The 18,105-nt window shown below is 51.3% G+C and overlaps 1 protein-coding gene across 1 annotated transcript in view; it reads left to right on the forward strand.

Moving 5' to 3' along the window:
- Nucleotides 1-18,105, forward strand: part of dgke (diacylglycerol kinase, epsilon) — a 106,733-nt gene that overhangs the window by 18,927 nt on the left and 69,701 nt on the right. The window contains 1 exon segment of the mRNA XM_072483887.1: nt 9,856-9,999. Coding sequence (XP_072339988.1) covers nt 9,856-9,999 — 144 coding nt within the window.

Below are 18,105 nucleotides of genomic sequence, written 5' to 3' on the forward strand. Positions count from 1 at the left end.
CAGCTCCCAGGCGAGTTGCGGGCATTTTCCTCCAAGCTGTCAGAGTTCAGCGTGGAAGACGACATCTTCTTGTGGGGGACGCGTGTGATTGTCCCGGAAAAAGGCCAGGAGCTGATATTATCAGACTTGCACAATGGGCATCCGGGCGTGACCAAGATGAAAATGTTGGCCCAGAGTTATGTCTGGTGGCCAGGCCTCGACACCGACATTGAGAAGGTGGCCCAAAACTGCTCCATTTGCCAGGAGCATCAGAAGCTTCCGCCGGCTGCGCCCCTACATCACTGGGAATGGCCAGGGCGGCCTTGGGCACGCTTACATGCAGATTTCGCAGGCCCTTTTCAGGGATCCATGTTCCTTCTGCTAATTGACGCCCAGTCCAAATGGCTGGAGGTGCATAAGATGCAGGGGACAACGTCCTGCGCAACAATTGAAAAAATGCGTTTATCATTTAGTACGCATGGCCTCCCCGAGGTGCTGGCCACGGATAATGGCACTCCATTCACGAGTGAGGAGTTTGCTAGGTTTACAAAGACGAACGGCATCCGCCATATCCGCACTGCCCCTTACCACCCGGCTTCAAATGGGTTGGCAGAGCATGCAGTGCAAACATACAAAAGAGGCCTAAAGAAGCAGTCTTCCGGATCAATGGACACGAGACTGGCTCGGTTTTTGTTTACGTACTGGACCACCCCCCATACAGTGACTGGGGTAGCTCCCGCAGAACTCCTAATGGGCCGGAGACTTCGCACCCGCCTTAGTATGGTCTTCCCGGACATTGGCGCAAATGTACGCCGCACACGAGAACGGCAGGGACCGGGATTGTCTCGGCATCGGCTGATTCGGCAGTTTGCGCCCGGTGACCCAGTATTCGTGCGGAATTTTGCTGGTGGTGCCCAATGGGTTCCTGGTGTAATTTTTCGCCAAACGGGCCCTATATCGTACCAAGTGCAAGCCCAGGGTCGTCCCCAGCGAAAACATGTAGACCACGTCAGGTCCAGAAGATCATCCCCGCAAAAGATTCCCCGCCCCCGGAGCTCAGTTCAACAGCGGCAAAGACCAGAAACAAGGGAAGGTAGTCCTCCAAATCTTCCACTGGTGCCTCACTCGAAGCCTGCGCAGGTCGTTACGGGACCAAATGGAGATAGAGACGCTGACATGACGGAGGCAGCAGACTCTTACTCCGAGATGGAGACACAGGATGAAACAGAGGGGGAATCCTCGGGTCCACAGGCCGTGGATGTACAACCGCACCGTTCATCACGGAATCGCCGATCTCCGTCTCGTTATACGCCGCCTGATCCAGCGCCGCGTGCAAATGGCGTCCGGCCTGCGGCCAAACGAGTTTGACGCCTTCCTTCGCCAGGGCCTACGGTGGATTCCTTGGACTTTGGGGGGGAGGGATGTTATAACCTGCCTACTGACGATTGGCTGGGGACTAATGACTATCCCACAATCCTATAGGAGTATGAACTTCCCCAATGAGGGGGGCGGAGAAACTCCTCCTATAAATAAGCTGGCCAGTCCAGGAACCAGGAAGAAGGAGAAGGTAGCAAGGGAAGTTACTGCTACTGTTATGTATATATTGTTATAGTAAATAAACGTTATTATTTTGTATCCTTAAAACTCGTGCTGGATTCTTCGGGGCCTTTACAAAAGTAACATTCCACACATCACACTAACCATTATTCAACAAGGAAACGTCACTGTTCCAAATTGGTACCAATACAAAGATAGAACAAAGAACAAAGAAACATACAGCACAGGAACAGGCCCTTCAGCCCTCCAAGCCCGTGCCGACCATGCTGCCCGACTAAACTACAATCTTCTACACTTCCGGGGTCCGTATCCTTCTATTCCCATCCTATTCATGTATTTGACAAGATGCCCCTTAAATGTCACTATCGTCCCTGCTTCTACCACCACCTCCGGTAGCGAGTTCCAGGCACCCACTACCATAAAATACTTGCCTCATGCAACTCCTCTAAACCTTGCCCCTCGCACCTTAAACCTATGCCCCCTAGGAATTGACCTCTCTACCCTCTGAAAAAGTCTCTGACTATCCACCCTGTCTACACCCGTCATAATTTTGTAGACCTGTTAATTTTGTATATCAGCTAATTTTCACAGAGTAACCAAACGCACGGTATCACCCGTCACAGGTTCCTCAACAAAAACGGAGGATAAACCGAGATTGTGTTATCATGTCCAGAACTTTGCCGTAGAAATGATCAATGCGTGACTTGTTCCACGTATCAGTGCCATTCTCCGTCCAGGAACCGCAGCTGTGCAGGCCCCTCCCACACGGCCCAATCTCACCAGAACCAAATCCTGCCATCCACATATTCCACTGGTGCTCAAGGTACAGTTGAACATCCTTGACTTCCAGCATGTTTAACCCGAGGTGACGTGCCAGTTACACACAGCACTCACCACACCAGCAAGAAAAGCATCAGCAATCTGCAGAAGCATTTCTTCAACAGCGTCATCAGGTGGCCATTTGGTTCCACAGCATCTTCTTGCTTCAAACCAGATTGCCTTCTGGACTCGTATGTCCCCAGATCCTGGTGTTCCAGGACCCAGGTATCTTAGAAATATTGTCCTTCTTTCCGGCTACAGAAAAGGAAGGAACAGCAACAGCAGCCTCCAGGCATCTGCAGCCACCAGCAGGAGCAAGCAGCAAACACAACCTGTAGCTGTGAAGTGGTCTCACAACTAACAATGCCAACTTATTAGCAATAACCTTCAGCTGTGAAGCTTGAGGCTGCTCACAGTCTAAGGGAGTTAAAGTGGCCATCAGCATATAACCAAGACCAAGGAATGTTACTCTGTCCTGAAGGTTTTTGGTATAGGTATCCAAATATTTAAAGATGACTTGAAGGCCTCACGGACGGAAAGCCCCTCACTCGCCTCCCCCTTCCCCCTGGCATAGGGGTGACCCCCGACCTGGAACGCTTCAGCTCCCGACCAAGTCCAACCCCCCGAGGGGACCCCCAACCACCGCTGCATGCAGGAAAATGGAAATGGCTACTCGCCTCCTCGGTTCCCCTCATTGTGCCAGCTTCACATTTGTAAAAAGGACTGAAACGAAGCGGGCGTGATTTCTCGCTGGGGAGCTGGTTAATTTTTGGGAGGCCATTACATTCCACTTTGATCTCGTAGGTGAGATGGAAATTAATGATATGCTCGCCATATTGGGCGTGACCCGGAACTCGCAATTGGGAGCAGGCCAGTTAGATAGCAAACTGATTTGCGCCCGGCGCGAATCTCGATTTTGGCCTTTCCCGCTATTTAACCAGAACGCCCAATTTGATAGTGGACACAATGCAGTGGTTAAATCGCGCCCACTTGATGGGCCTACATTGTTCACCTGCTTCCCTTTCTATAACTACAACATTTCTTCTTATTGATTTTGATGTCCCTTGTAAGTTTCCTTTCACAATCCCTTTTAGTCGCTCTGACAAGCTGCTCTGTGATCCTTTGCTTTGTATCTCTCCCATTCGTCTGGATTTGTGCTCTGTTTTGCATTTTTATAATCCCTTCCTTTCAGTTTTATGCTGCCCCTTATCTCTTTAGTTGCCCATGGCTGCTTTTTCTGTGAAGTGGAGCTATTTCCTGAGGGATATATATTTGCTCCGTATTTCATTAAATGTTTCTTTAAATATTCCCCACTGATCTTCAGTCGTTTGGCCCATTAACAGATCTTCCCAGTTTTCCGCGGACAGTCTCTGCCTGATCCCGTTAAATCGGGCGTACCCAAGTCTAAAATTCTTTTATCTGAATCGTGCTTTTCACTTTCAAACCCTACACTGAGTTCAATCATGTTGTGATCACTATTTGCCAAATGTTCACGCACAGATAGGCTACTAAGTAAATTGGGCTCATTACTCATAACTAAATCTAATATTGTCTGTCCCCTTGTTACACCTGGAACATATTGATGCAGGAATTCACTATCTTCCTGACAGCTGCTTGTCTGCCTCTCCCAGTCTGTGTGTAAGTTAAATCCCTCATTAATACTACTCTGCCTTTGTTACACACTTAACTCATTTCTGCATTTATACAATTTAAACCTCAGAACTGCTACCAGGGAGTCTATACACAACTCCTGTTACAGTTAGAGATCCTTTTCCGTTCCTCAGTTCCACCCATTTGGTCTCCACTGCATGTTTTCCTGTGGTGTCACTTTTTTCAGTTTCTTTTATCATAGAACATTACAGCGCAGTACAGGCCCTTCGGCCCTCGATGTTGCGCCGACCTGTGAAACCACTCTAAAGCCCATCTACACTATTCCCTTATCGTCCATATGTCTATCCAATGACCATTTGAATGCCCTTAGTGTTGGCGAGTCCACTACTGTTGCAGGCAGAGCATTCCACGCCCTTACTACTCTCTGTGTAAAGAACCTACCTCTGACATCTGTCTCCCCTCAATTTAAAGCTGTGTCCTCTCATGCTAGACATCACCATCCGAGGAAAAAGGCATGACAGTGAAATCCCCGAGGTAAGTTATTTTATGCTCTCAGCTCCGATGCTCCTCCCCTTCAGGCCCACTCCCCGATGACTCAATGCCGTAAGACTACAGCAACTTATCTCCCAGCTCTCCTGCCCTTCGAAATCCCTGTTCCCTGCAGCCCGTGTAGTTTTGCCATGAGCCCAAACCGCACTCACTTCAATGCAGCAAAGCGTCCCCGACTGTCGGTCAACTTACTCAGAGTTGCTGCCGAAAGCGTTATTAAACCTTCACATTGGCGGCTGTGCTTCACCCGACGTCTGCGCGTGCGCGAGTTTGGTCTCGGGAATCTGATGCCATCGCATAATTAGTCAACGAAATTCACCTTCCCAGTGATTTTCCTGCCTCCGTCCTCGCCGCCAGTTTTCTCTCCTGTTATATTTCTTTGTTGCTGCAAAGAGAGAAGGTCTGGAGGTGCCCACACTCTGGATTGTTGTAAAACACAATGAGTGTTTTCTGAAGGGTGTTGCTCGTACAAGATGGTGATCTGCCCAAGGCCCACGCAAACACTCTGCTGATGTCACTACACATCACATGATGCAGAACCAACAAGAATGGATTCCCAGATACATGACATGCTTAAACTGTATAAAACACAAATGAGACCATAGTCTGAGTGTATTACAGGAAGGAAGTGATTACACTGGAGAGGATACAGAGGAGATTTATGAAATGTTGCCAAGAATGGAGAATGTTACCACTAAGGAACCAGTGAGGAAAGATTGGCTAAGTTTGTCTTTGGAACAGAAGAGGCCAAGGGAGATTTAATTGAACAAAGAACAAAGAAATGTACAGCACAGGAACAGGCCCTTCGGCCCTCCAAGCCCGTGCCGACCATGCTGCCCGACTAAACTACAATCTTCTACACTTCCTGGGTCCGTATCCTTCTATTCCCATCCTATTCATATATTTGTCAAGATGCCCCTTAAATGTCCCTATCGTCCCTGCTTCCACTACCTCCTCCGGTAGCGAGTTCCAGGCACCCACTACCCTCTGCGTAAAAAAACTTGCCTCGTACATCTACTCTAAACCTTGCCCCTCTCACCTTAAACCTATGCCCCCTAGTAATTGACCCCTCTACCCTGGGGAAAAGCCTCTGACTATCCACTCTGTCTATGCCCCTCATAATTTTGTATACCTCTATCAGGTCTCCCCTCAACCTCCTTCGTTCCAGTGAGAACAAACCGAGTTTATTCAATCGCTCCTCATAGCTAATGCCCTCCATACCAGGCAACATTCTGGTAAATCTATTTGAGGTGTAAAAAAGTATCAGAGACAGAGAGAGAGCAGATAGGAAGGGTCTAATACTCTTAACAGTGAGGTCAATAACCAGGAGTAGAGATTTAAAGTAATTGGCAGAAGGATTAAAGGAGAGTTGAGGTAAATTTCCTTCACCCAGAGGGAGGTGGGGTCTCGAATTCTCTACACGGAAGGGTGGTAGAGGCAGAAACCCTCATCATGTTTATAAAAATACAATGGGCCGAATGGCCACAGTCCATGCAGCCCACATTCTACTATTCAACTGAGAGGGCAGACTAGCCCAAGTTTAACTTATTATCTGATAAACTGACCTCTGACAGTGCAGCGCTCCCTCAGTACTGACCCTCTGACAGTGCGGCACTCCCTCAATACTGACCCTCTGACAGTGCAGCACTCCCTCAGTACTGACCCTCTGACAGTGCGGCACTCCCTCACTACTGACCCTCTGACAGTGCGGCACTCCCTCGGTACTGACCCTCTGACAGTGCGGCACTCCCTCAGTACTGACCCTCTGACAGTGCAGCACTCCCTCAGTACTGACCCTCTGACAGTGCGGTATTCCCTCAGTACTGACCCTCTGACAGTGCAGCACTCCCTCAGTACTGACCCTCTGACAGTGCGGCACTCACTCAGTACTGACCCTCTGACAGTGCAGCATTCCCTCAGTGCTGGCCCTCTGACAGTGCAGCACTCCCTCAGTACTGACACTCTGACAGTGCAGCACTCCCTCAGTACTGACCCTCTGACAGTGCGGCACTCCCTCAGTACTGACCCTCTGACAGTGCAGCACTCCCTCAGTGCTGATCCTCTGACAGTGCAGCACTCCCTCAGGACTGACCCTCTGACAGTGCGGTACTCACTCAGTACTCACCCTCTGACAGTGCAGCACTCCCTCAGTGCTCACCCTCTGACAGTGCATCACTCCCTCAGTACTCACCCTCTAACAGTGCAGCACTCCCTCAGTACTCTCCCTCTGACAGTGCAGCACTCCCTCAGTGCTGACCCTCTGACAGTGCAGCACTCCCTCAGTACTGACCCTCTGACAGTGCGGCACTCTCTCAGTACTGACCCTTGACAGCGCAGCATTCCCTCAGTACTGACCCTCTTGACAGTGCAGCACTCCCTCAGTACTGACCCTCTGACAGTGCGGTACTCCCTCAGTACTGACCCTCTGACAGTGCAGCACTCCCTCAGTACTGACCCTCTGACGGTGCGGTTCTCCCTCAGTACTGACCCTCTGACAGTGCAGCACTTCCTCAGTACTGACCCTCTGACAGTGCGGCGCTCCCTCCGTACTGACCCTCTGACTGTGCAGCACTCCCTCAGTACTGACCCTCTGACAGTGCGGTACTCACTCAGTGCTCACTCTCTGACAGTGCAGCACTCCCTCAGTGCTCACCCTCTGACAGTGCATCACTCCCTCAGTACTCACCCTCTAACAGTGCAGCACTCCCTCAGTACTCGCCCTCTGACAGTGCAGCACTCCCTCAGTGCTGACCCTCTGACAGCGCAGCATTCCCTCAGTACTGACCCTCTTGACAGTGCAGCACTCCCTCAGTACTGACCCTCTGACAGTGCGGTACTCCCTCAGTACTGACCCTCTGACAGTGCAGCACTCCCTCAGTACTGACCCTCTGACAGTGCGGTACTCCCTCAGTACTGACCCTCTGACAGTGCAGCACTCCCTCAGTACTGACCCTCTGACAGTGCGGCGCTCCCTCAGTACTGACCCTCTGACAGTGCAGCACTCCCTCCGTACTGACCCTCTGACAGTGCAGCACTCCCTCAGTACTGACCCTCTGACAGTGCAGCACTCCCTCAGTACTGACCCTCTGACAGTGCGGCACTCCCTCAGTACTGACCCTCTGACAGTGCGACACTCCCTCAGTACTGACCCTCTGACAGTGCGACACTCCCTCAGTACTGACCCTCTGACAGTGCGGTACTCCCTCAGTACTGACCCTCTGACAGTGCGGCGCTCCCTCAGTACTGACCCTCTGACAGTGCTGCACTCCCTCCGTACTGACCCTCTGACAGTGCGGCACTCCCTCAGTACTGACCCTCTGACAGTGCGACACTCCCTCAGTACTGACCCTCTGACAGTGCAGGACTCCCTCAGTACTGACTCTCTGACAGTGCGACACTCCCTCAGTACTGACCCTTTGACAGTGCGGCACTCCCTCAGTACTGACCCTCTGACAGTGCGGCGCTCCCTCAGTACTGACCCTCTGACAGTGCAGCACTCCCTCCATACTGACCCTCTGACTGTGCAGCACTCCCTCAGTACTGACCCTCTGACAGTGCAGCACTCCCTCAGTGCTGACACTCTGACAGTGCAGCACTCCCTCGGTACTGACCCTCTGACAGTGCAGCACTCCCTCAGTACTGACCCTCTGACAGTGCAGCACTCCCTCAGTGCTGACCCTCTGACAGTGCGGCACTCCCTCAGTACTGACCCTCTGACAGTGCAGCACTCTCTCAATACTGACCCTCTGACAGTGCAGCACTCCCTCGGTACTGACCCTCTGACAGTGCGGCACTCCCTCAGTACTGACCCTCTGACAGTGCAGCACTCCCTCGGTACTGACCCTCTGACAGTGCAGCACTCCCTCAGTACTGACCCTCTGACAGTGCAGCACTCCCTCAGAACTGACCCTCTGACAGTGCAGCACTCCCTCAGTACTGACCCTCTGACAGTGCGGCACTCCCTCAGTACTGACCCTCTGACAGTGCAGCACTCCCTCAGTACTGACCCTCTGACAGTGCGGCACTCCCTCAGTACTGACCCTCTGACAGTGCGGCACTCCCTCAGTACTGACCCTCTGACAGTGCGGCACTCCCTCAGTACTGACCCTCTGACAGTGCGGCATCCCTCAGTACTGACCCTCTGACAGTGCGGCACTCCCTCAGTACTGACCCTCTGAAAGTGCAGCACTCTCTCAGTACTGACCCTCTGACAGTGCGGCACTCCCTCAGTACTGACCCTCTGACAGTGCAGCACTCCCTCAGTACTGACCCTCTGACAGTGCAGCACTCCCTCAGTACTGACCCTCGGACAGTGCAGCACTCCCTCAGTACTGACCCTCTGACAGTGCAGCACTCCCTCAGTACTGACCCTCGGACAGTGCAGCACTCCCTCAGTACTGACCCTCTGACAGTGCAGCACTCCCTCAGTACTGACCCTCTGACAGTGCAGCACTCCCTCAGTACTGACCCTCTGACAGTGCAGCACTCCCTCAGTACTGACCCTCTGACAGTGCAGCACTCCCTCAGTACTGACCCTCGGACAGTGCAGCACTCCCTCAGTACTGACCCTCTGACAGTGCCGCACTCCCTCAGTACTGACCCTCGGACAGTGCAGCACTCCCTCAGTACTGACCCTCTGACAGTGCAGCACTCCCTCAGTACTGACCCTCTGACAGTGCAGCACTCCCTCAGTACTGACCCTCTGACAGTGCAGCACTCCCTCAGTACTGACCCTCGGACAGTGCAGCACTCCCTCAGTACTGACCCTCTGACAGTGCAGCACTCCCTCAGTACTGACCCTCTGACAGTGCAGCACTCCCTCAGTACTGACCCTCTGACAGTGCAGCACTCCCTCAGTACTGACCCTCTGACAGTGCAGCACTCCCTCAGTACCGACCCTCTGACAGTGCAGCACTCCCTCAGTACTGACCCTCTGACAGTGCAGCACTCTCTCAGTACTGACCCTCTGACAGTGCAGCACTCCCTCAGTACTGACCCTCTGACAGTGCGGCACTCCCTCAGTACTGACCCTCTGACAGTGCGGCACTCCCTCAGTACTGACCCTCTGACAGTGCGGCACTCCCTCAGTAATGCATTGCGGGAATCAGCCTGGGTTATAGGCTGGAGAGTGTGGAGTGGGATCAGAATACACAATCTTGCGAGTGTTACCGGAGAATCACCACGAATCCCGGCACGAGCTTGGATGTTAACATCAATGTTAATACTGGCAGCTGCTCCTGTGACAGTCGTGCAAATGTGCGTGTGTGTGAGCTGCTGTGTGTCGGTGTGAGATTGGTGAAAAGTGTCGCCTCAACTCTGAACAATTGTTTCCCTCGGCAGGTTGTTGATCTTGGCTGCTCAACTCCACTGCAAGCTCTACAGCTCTGCACACTTCTGCCGAGCCACGCAGCCAGAGTGCTGGTGTGTGGTGGTGATGGGACAGTGGGCTGGGTGCTGGATGCCATTGATGAAATGAAATACAAGGTACTGGAGAGTGAAGTTCTTTCTACATTGTGTTCCCATCCCAGTTGATGTTAATAATGGACGTGTCAGATCCCAGAATGCAACCGGCATTGATCGATCCTGGGCTGGATTCTCCGCTGTCGGGATTCTCCGTTGCGTCAGCAGCCCGGGATTTCCCGACGGCGTGGGGCTGCCCACAATGGGAAACCCCGTTGGCTGGCTGGCGAGACGGACTGGCCTGGGGCGGCCACATCACAAATCTGGTGCAGCAGGACAGAGACTCCGGCCACTAACTTTGTTTTCATTAGATATTGTGGAGGTCAGTCACTGAAAACATTGACAAGAGCCTGCCAGTGTACTCTTAACACAAGGAATTAAATATTTATTAAACAAGACACATGAACAATATTATATGAGACAAAATGGTTGGAAAGATTTCAATATGAGACCAGTAAATGATTCAAACTCGCTACTCTTTTTATCCCATCAATACCCTGACAGACACTGACCACCCCCCAGTGAAGATTTACCACTGTTTCAACACTACTCTTTCGTGCTTGGGCTGGCATAAGAGCAAATGGTTTTCTTCCAACGGATTTCTAAGCATACATCAAATGCTTTTTTTCTCAGCTAATATCTCCCCGAAATATGCCAGACAAAACAGTCAATCTAAACTTCTTGTGAGTTTAACTTCAGAACAAACACGAGTTCCCGAAACACAGTCCCTCAGCAGCCTTGCAGGATTTTGTATCAAAAAGTTCGAAACTGTTGCCTTCTCTCTCTGGCAGGCACACACTGACTGAACTGTTCTTCACTCTGTGGCAGGCACACACTGACTGGACTGTTCTTCACTCTGTGGCAGGCACACACTGACTGAACTGTTCTTCTCTCTGACAGGCACACACTGACTGAACTGTTCTTCTCTCTGTGGCAGGCACACACTGACTGAACTGTTCTTCTCTCTGTGGCAGGCACACACTGACTGGACTGTTCTTCACTCTGTGGCAGGCACACACTGACTGAACTGTTCTTCTCTCTGACAGGCACACACTGACTGAACTGTTCTTCACTCTGTGGCAGGCACACACTGACTGAACTGTTCTTCACTCTGTGGCAGGCACACACTGACTGGACTGTTCTTCACTCTGTGGCAGGCACACACTGACTGAACTGTTCTTCACTCTGTGGCAGGCACACACTGACTGAACTGTTCTTCTCTCTGTGGCAGGCACACACTGACTGAACTGTTCTTCTCTCTCTGGCAGGCACACACTGACTGAACTGTTCTTCTCTCTCTGGCAGGCACACACTGACTGAACTGTTCTTCACTCTGTGGCAGGCACACACTGACTGAACTGTTCTTCTCTCTCTGGCAGGCACACACTGACTGAACTGTTCTTCTCTCTCTGGCAGGCACACACTGACTGAACTGTTCTTCACTCTGTGGCAGGCACACACTGACTGAACTGTTCTTCTCTCTCTGGCAGGCACACACTGACTGAACTGTTCTTCACTCTGTGGCAGGCACACACTGACTGAACTGTTCTTCTCTCTCTGGCAGGCACACACTGACTGAACTGTTCTTCACTCTGTGACAGGCACACACTGACTGAACTGTTCTTCACTCTGTGTCAGGCACACACTGACTGAACTGTTCTTCACTCTGTGTCAGGCACACACTGACTGAACTGTTCTCTCTGTGACAGGCACACACTGACTGAACTGGTCTCTCTGTGACAGGCACACACTGACTGAACTGTTCTTCACTCTGTGACAGGCACACACTGACTGTACTGTTCTCTCTCTGTGGTAGGCACACACTGACTGAACTGTTCTTCTCTCTCTGGCAGGCACACACTGACTGAACTGTTCTTCTCTCTCTGGCAGGCACACACTGACTGAACTGGTCTCTCTGTGGCAGGCACACACTGACTGAACTGTTCTTCACTCTCTGGCAGGCACACACTGACTGAACTGTTCTTCACTCTCTGGCAGGCACACACTGACTGTACTGTTCTTCACTCTGTGACAGGCACACACTGACTAAACTGTTCTTCACTCTGTGGCAGGCACACACTGACTGAACTGTTCTTCACTCTGTGACAGGCACACACTGACTGAACTGTTCTTCTCTCTGTGACAGGCACACACTGACTGAACTGTTCTTCACTCTGTGACAGGCACAGACTGACTGAACTGTTCTTCTCTCTGTGACAGGCACACACTGACTGAACTGTTCTTCACTCTGTGACAGGCACACACTGACTGAACTGTTCTTCACTCTGTGACAGGCACACACTGACTGAACTGTTCTTCACTCTGTGACAGGCACACACTGACTGAACTGTTCTTCACTCTGTGGCAGGCACACACTGACTGAACTGTTCTTCACTCTGTGACAGGCATACACTGACTGAACTGTTCTTCACTCTGTGGCAGGCATACACTGACTGAACTGTTCTTCTCTCTCTGGCAGGCACACACTGACTGAACTGTTCTTCACTCTGTGACAGGCATACACTGACTACTGTTCTTCACTCTGTGACAGGCACACACTGACTGAACTGTTCTTCACTCTGTGGCAGGCATACACTGACTGAACTGTTCTTCTCTCTCTGGCAGGCACACACTGACTGAACTGTTCTTCACTCTGTGACAGGCACACACTGACTGAACTGTTCTTCTCTCTGTGACAGGCACACACTGACTGAACTGTTCTTCACTCTGTGACAGGCGCACACTGACTGAACTGTTCTTCACTCTGTGGCAGGCACACACTGACTGAACTGTTCTTCACTCTGTGACAGGCACACACTGACTGAACTGTTCTTCACTCTGTGGCAGGCATACACTGACTGAACTGTTCTTCTCTCTCTGGCAGGCACACACTGACTGAACTGTTCTTCACTCTGTGACAGGCACACACTGACTGAACTGTTCTTCTCTCTGTGACAGGCATACACTGACTGAACGGTTCTTCACTCTCTGGCAGGCACACACTGACTGAACTGTTCTTCACTCTGTGGCAGGCACACACTGACTGAACTGTTCTTCTCTCTGTGACAGGCACACACTGACTGAACTGTTCTCTCTCTCTGGCAGGCACACACTGACTGAACTGTTCTTCACTCTGTGACAGGCACACACTGACTGAACTGTTCTTCTCTCTGTGGCAGGCACACACTGACTGAACTGTTCTTCTCTCTCTGGCAGGCACACACTGACTGAACTGTTCTTCACTCTGTGGCAGGCACACACTGACTGAACTGTTCTTCTCTCTGTGGCAGGCACACACTGACTGAACTGTTCTTCTCTCTCTGGCAGGCACACACTGACTGAACTGTTCTTCTCTCTCTGGCAGGCACACACTGACTGAACTGTTCTTCTCTCTGACAGGCACACACTGACTGAACTGTTCTTCACTCTGTGGCAGGCACACACTGACTGAACTGTTCTTCACTCTGGCAGGCACACACTGACTGAACTGTTCTTCACTCTGGCAGGCACACACTGACTGAACTGTTCTTCACTCTGGCAGGCACACACTGACTGAACTGTTCTTCACTCTGTGACAGGCACACACTGACTGAACTGTTCTTCACTCTGTGACAGGCACACACTGACTGAACTGTTCTTCACTCTGTGACAGGCACACACTGACTGAACTGTTCTTCTCTCTCTGGCAGGCACACACTGACTGAACTGTTCTTCACTCTGTGGCAGGCACACACTGACTGAACTGTTCTTCTCTCTCTGGCAGGCACACACTGACTGAACTGTTCTTCACTCTGTGACAGGCACACACTGACTGAACTGTTCTTCACTCTGTGACAGGCACACACTGACTGAACTGTTCTTCTCTCTCTGGCAGGCACACACTGACTGAACTGTTCTTCTCTCTCTGGCAGGCACACACTGACTGAACTGTTCTCTCTGTGGCAGGTACACACTGACTGAACTGTTCTTCTCTCTCTGGCAGGCACACACTGACTGAACTGTTCTCTCTCTGGCAGGCACACACTGACTGAACTGTTCTTCACTCTGTGGCAGGCACACACTGACTGGACTGTTCTTCACTCTGTGGCAGGCACAGACTGGCTGAACTGTTCTTCACTCTGACAAGCACACACTGACTGGACTGTTCTTCACTCTGTGGCAGGCACAGACTGGCTGAACTGTTCTTCACTCTGACAAGCACACACTGACTGAACTGTTCTTCTCTCTGTGGCAGGCACACACTGACTGAACTGTTCTTCTCTCTCTGGCAGGCACACACTGACTGAACTGTTCTTCACTCTGTGACAGGCACACACTGACTGAACTGTTCTCTCTGACAGGCACACACTGACTGAACTGTTCTTCTCTCTGTGGCAGACACACACTGACTGAACTGTTCTTCTCTCTCTGGCAGGCACACACTGACTGAACTGTTCTTCTCTCTGTGGCAGACACACACTGACTGAACTGTTCTTCTCTCTCTGGCAGGCACACACTGACTGAACTGTTCTCTCTCTGGCAGGCACACACTGACTGAACTGTTCTTCACTCTGTGGCAGGCACACACTGACTGGACTGTTCTTCACTCTGTGGCAGGCACACACTGACTGAACTGTTCTTCACTCTGTGGCAGGCATACACTGACTGGACTGTTCTTCTCTCTCTGGCAGGCACACACTGACTGAACTGTTCTTCACTCTGTGGCAGGCACACACTGACTGAACTGTTCTCTCTCTGGCAGGCACACACTGACTGAACTGTTCTTCACTCTGTGGCAGGCACACACTGACTGGACTGTTCTTCACTCTGTGGCAGGCACACACTGACTGAACTGTTCTTCTCTCTGACAAGCACACACTGACTGAACTGTTCTTCACTCTGTGGCAGGCACAGACTGGCTGAACTGTTCTTCACTCTGACAAGCACACACTGACTGGACTGTTCTTCACTCTGTGGCAGGCACAGACTGGCTGAACTGTTCTTCACTCTGACAAGCACACACTGACTGAACTGTTCTTCTCTCTGTGGCAGGCACACACTGACTGAACTGTTCTTCACTCTGTGGCAGGCACACACTGACTGAACTGTTCTTCACTCTGTGGCAGGCACACACTGACTGAACTGTTCTTCACTCTGTGGCAGGCACACACTGACTGAACTGTTCTTCACTCTGTGACAGGCACACACTGACTGGACTGTTCTTCTCTCTCTGGCAGGCACACACTGACTGAACTGTTCTTCACTCTGTGGCAGGCACACACTGACTGAACTGTTCTTCACTCTGTGGCAGGCACACACTGACTGAACTGTTCTTCACTCTGTGGCAGGCACACACTGACTGAACTGTTCTTCTCTCTCTGGCAGGCACACACTGACTGGACTGTTCTTCTCTCTCTGGCAGGCACACACTGACTGAACTGTTCTTCACTCTGTGGCAGGCACACACTGACTGAACTGTTCTTCACTCTGTGGCAGGCATACACTGACTGGACTGTTCTTCTCTCTCTGGCAGGCACACACTGACTGAACTGTTCTTCTCTCTCTGGCAGGCACACACTGACTGGACTGTTCTTCTCTCTCTGGCAGGCACACACTGACTGAACTGTTCTTCACTCTGACAAGCACACACTGACTGGACTGTTCTTCACTCTGTGGCAGGCACAGACTGGCTGAACTGTTCTTCACTCTGACAAGCACACACTGACTGAACTGTTCTTCTCTCTCTGGCAGGCACACACTGACTGAACTGTTCTTCACTCTGTGGCAGGCACACACTGACTGAACTGTTCTTCACTCTGTGGCAGGCACACACTGACTGAACTGTTCTTCACTCTGTGGCAGGCATACACTGACTGGACTGTTCTTCTCTCTCTGGCAGGCACACACTGACTGAACTGTTCTTCTCTCTCTGGCAGGCACACACTGACTGGACTGTTCTTCTCTCTCTGGCAGGCACACACTGACTGGACTGTTCTTCTCTCTCTGGCAGGCACACACTGACTGAACTGTTCTTCACTCTGTGACAGGCACACACTGACTGAACTGTTCTTCGCTCTGTGACAGGCACAGACTGACTGGACTGTTCTTCTCTCTCTGGCAGGCACACACTGACTGAACTGTTCTTCACTCTGTGACAGGCACACACTGACTGAACTGTTCTTCACTCTGTGGCAGGCACAGACTGGCTGAACTGTTCTTCACTCTGACAAGCACACACTGACTGGACTGTTCTTCACTCTGTGGCAGGCACAGACTGGCTGAACTGTTCTTCACTCTGACAAGCACACACTGACTGAACTGTTCTTCTCTCTGTGGCAGGCACACACTGACTGAACTGTTCTTCACTCTGTGACAGGCACAGACTGACTGAACTGTTCTTCTCTCTGTGGCAGGCACACACTGACTGAACTGTTCTTCACTCTGGCAGGCACACACTGACTGAACTGTTCTTCACTCTGGCAGGCACACACTGACTGAACTGTTCTTCACTCTGTGGCAGGCACACACTGACTGAACTGTTCTTCTCTCTCTGGCAGGCACACACTGACTGAACTGTTCTTCTCTCTCTGGCAGGCACACACTGACTGAACTGTTCTTCACTCTCTGGCAGGCACACACTGACTGAACTGTTCTTCACTCTCTGGCAGGCACACACTGACTGAACTGTTCTTCTCTCTCTGGCAGGCACACACTGACTGAACTGTTCTTCTCTCTGTGACAGGCACACACTGACTGAACTGTTCTTCTCTCTGTGGCAGGCACACACTGACTGAACTGTTCTTCTCTCTGACAGGCACACACTGACTGAACTGTTCTTCTCTCTGACAGGCACACACTGACTGAACTGTTCTTCTCTCTGACAGGCACACACTGACTGAACTGTTCTTCTCTCTGTGGCAGGCACACACTGACTGAACTGTTCTTCTCTCTGTGACAGGCACACACTGACTGAACTGTTCTTCACTCTGTGGCAGGCACACACTGACTGAACTGTTCTTCACTCTCTGGCAGGCACACACTGACTGAACTGTTCTTCTCTCTCTGGCAGGCACACACTGACTGAACTGTTCTTCACTCTCTGGCAGGCACACACTGACTGAACTGTTCTTCTCTCTCTGGCAGGCACACACTGACTGGACTGTTCTTCACTCTGTGACAGGCACACACTGACTGAACTGTTCTTCACTCTGTGACAGGCACACACTGACTGAACTGTTCTTCACTCTGTGACAGGCACACACTGACTGAACTGTTCTTCACTCTGTGGCAGGCACACACTGACTGAACTGTTCTTCTCTCTCTGGCAGGCACACACTGACTGAACTGTTCTTCTCTCTCTGGCAGGCACACACTGACTGAACTATTCTTCACTCTGTGACAGGCACACACTGACTGAACTGTTCTTCTCTCTGACAGGCACACACTGACTGAACTGTTCTTCTCTCTGACAGGCACACACTGACTGAACTGTTCTTCTCTCTGACAGGCACACACTGACTGAACTGTTCTTCTCTCTGACAGGCACACACTGACTGAACTGTTCTTCTCTCTGTGGCAGGCACACACTGACTGAACTGTTCTTCACTCTGTGGCAGGCACACACTGACTGAACTGTTCTTCACTCTCTGGCAGGCACACACTGACTGAACTGTTCTTCACTCTCTGGCAGGCACACACTGACTGAACTGTTCTTCTCTCTCTGGCAGGCACACACTGACTGAACTGTTCTTCTCTCTGTGACAGGCACACACTGACTGAACTGTTCTTCACTCTCTGGCAGGCACACACTGACTGAACTGTTCTTCTCTCTCTGGCAGGCACACACTGACTGGACTGTTCTTCACTCTGTGACAGGCACACACTGACTGAACTGTTCTTCACTCTGTGACAGGCACACACTGACTGAACTGTTCTTCACTCTGTGACAGGCACACACTGACTGAACTGTTCTTCACTCTGTGGCAGGCACACACTGACTGAACTGTTCTTCACTCTCTGGCAGGCACACACTGACTGAACTGTTCTTCTCTCTCTGGCAGGCACACACTGACTGGACTGTTCTTCACTCTGTGACAGGCACACACTGACTGAACTGTTCTTCACTCTGTGACAGGCACACACTGACTGAAC

This window comes from Scyliorhinus torazame, chromosome 18 (genome assembly GCF_047496885.1).
Source record: "Scyliorhinus torazame isolate Kashiwa2021f chromosome 18, sScyTor2.1, whole genome shotgun sequence".
Lineage (NCBI taxonomy): Eukaryota > Metazoa > Chordata > Chondrichthyes > Carcharhiniformes > Scyliorhinidae > Scyliorhinus > Scyliorhinus torazame.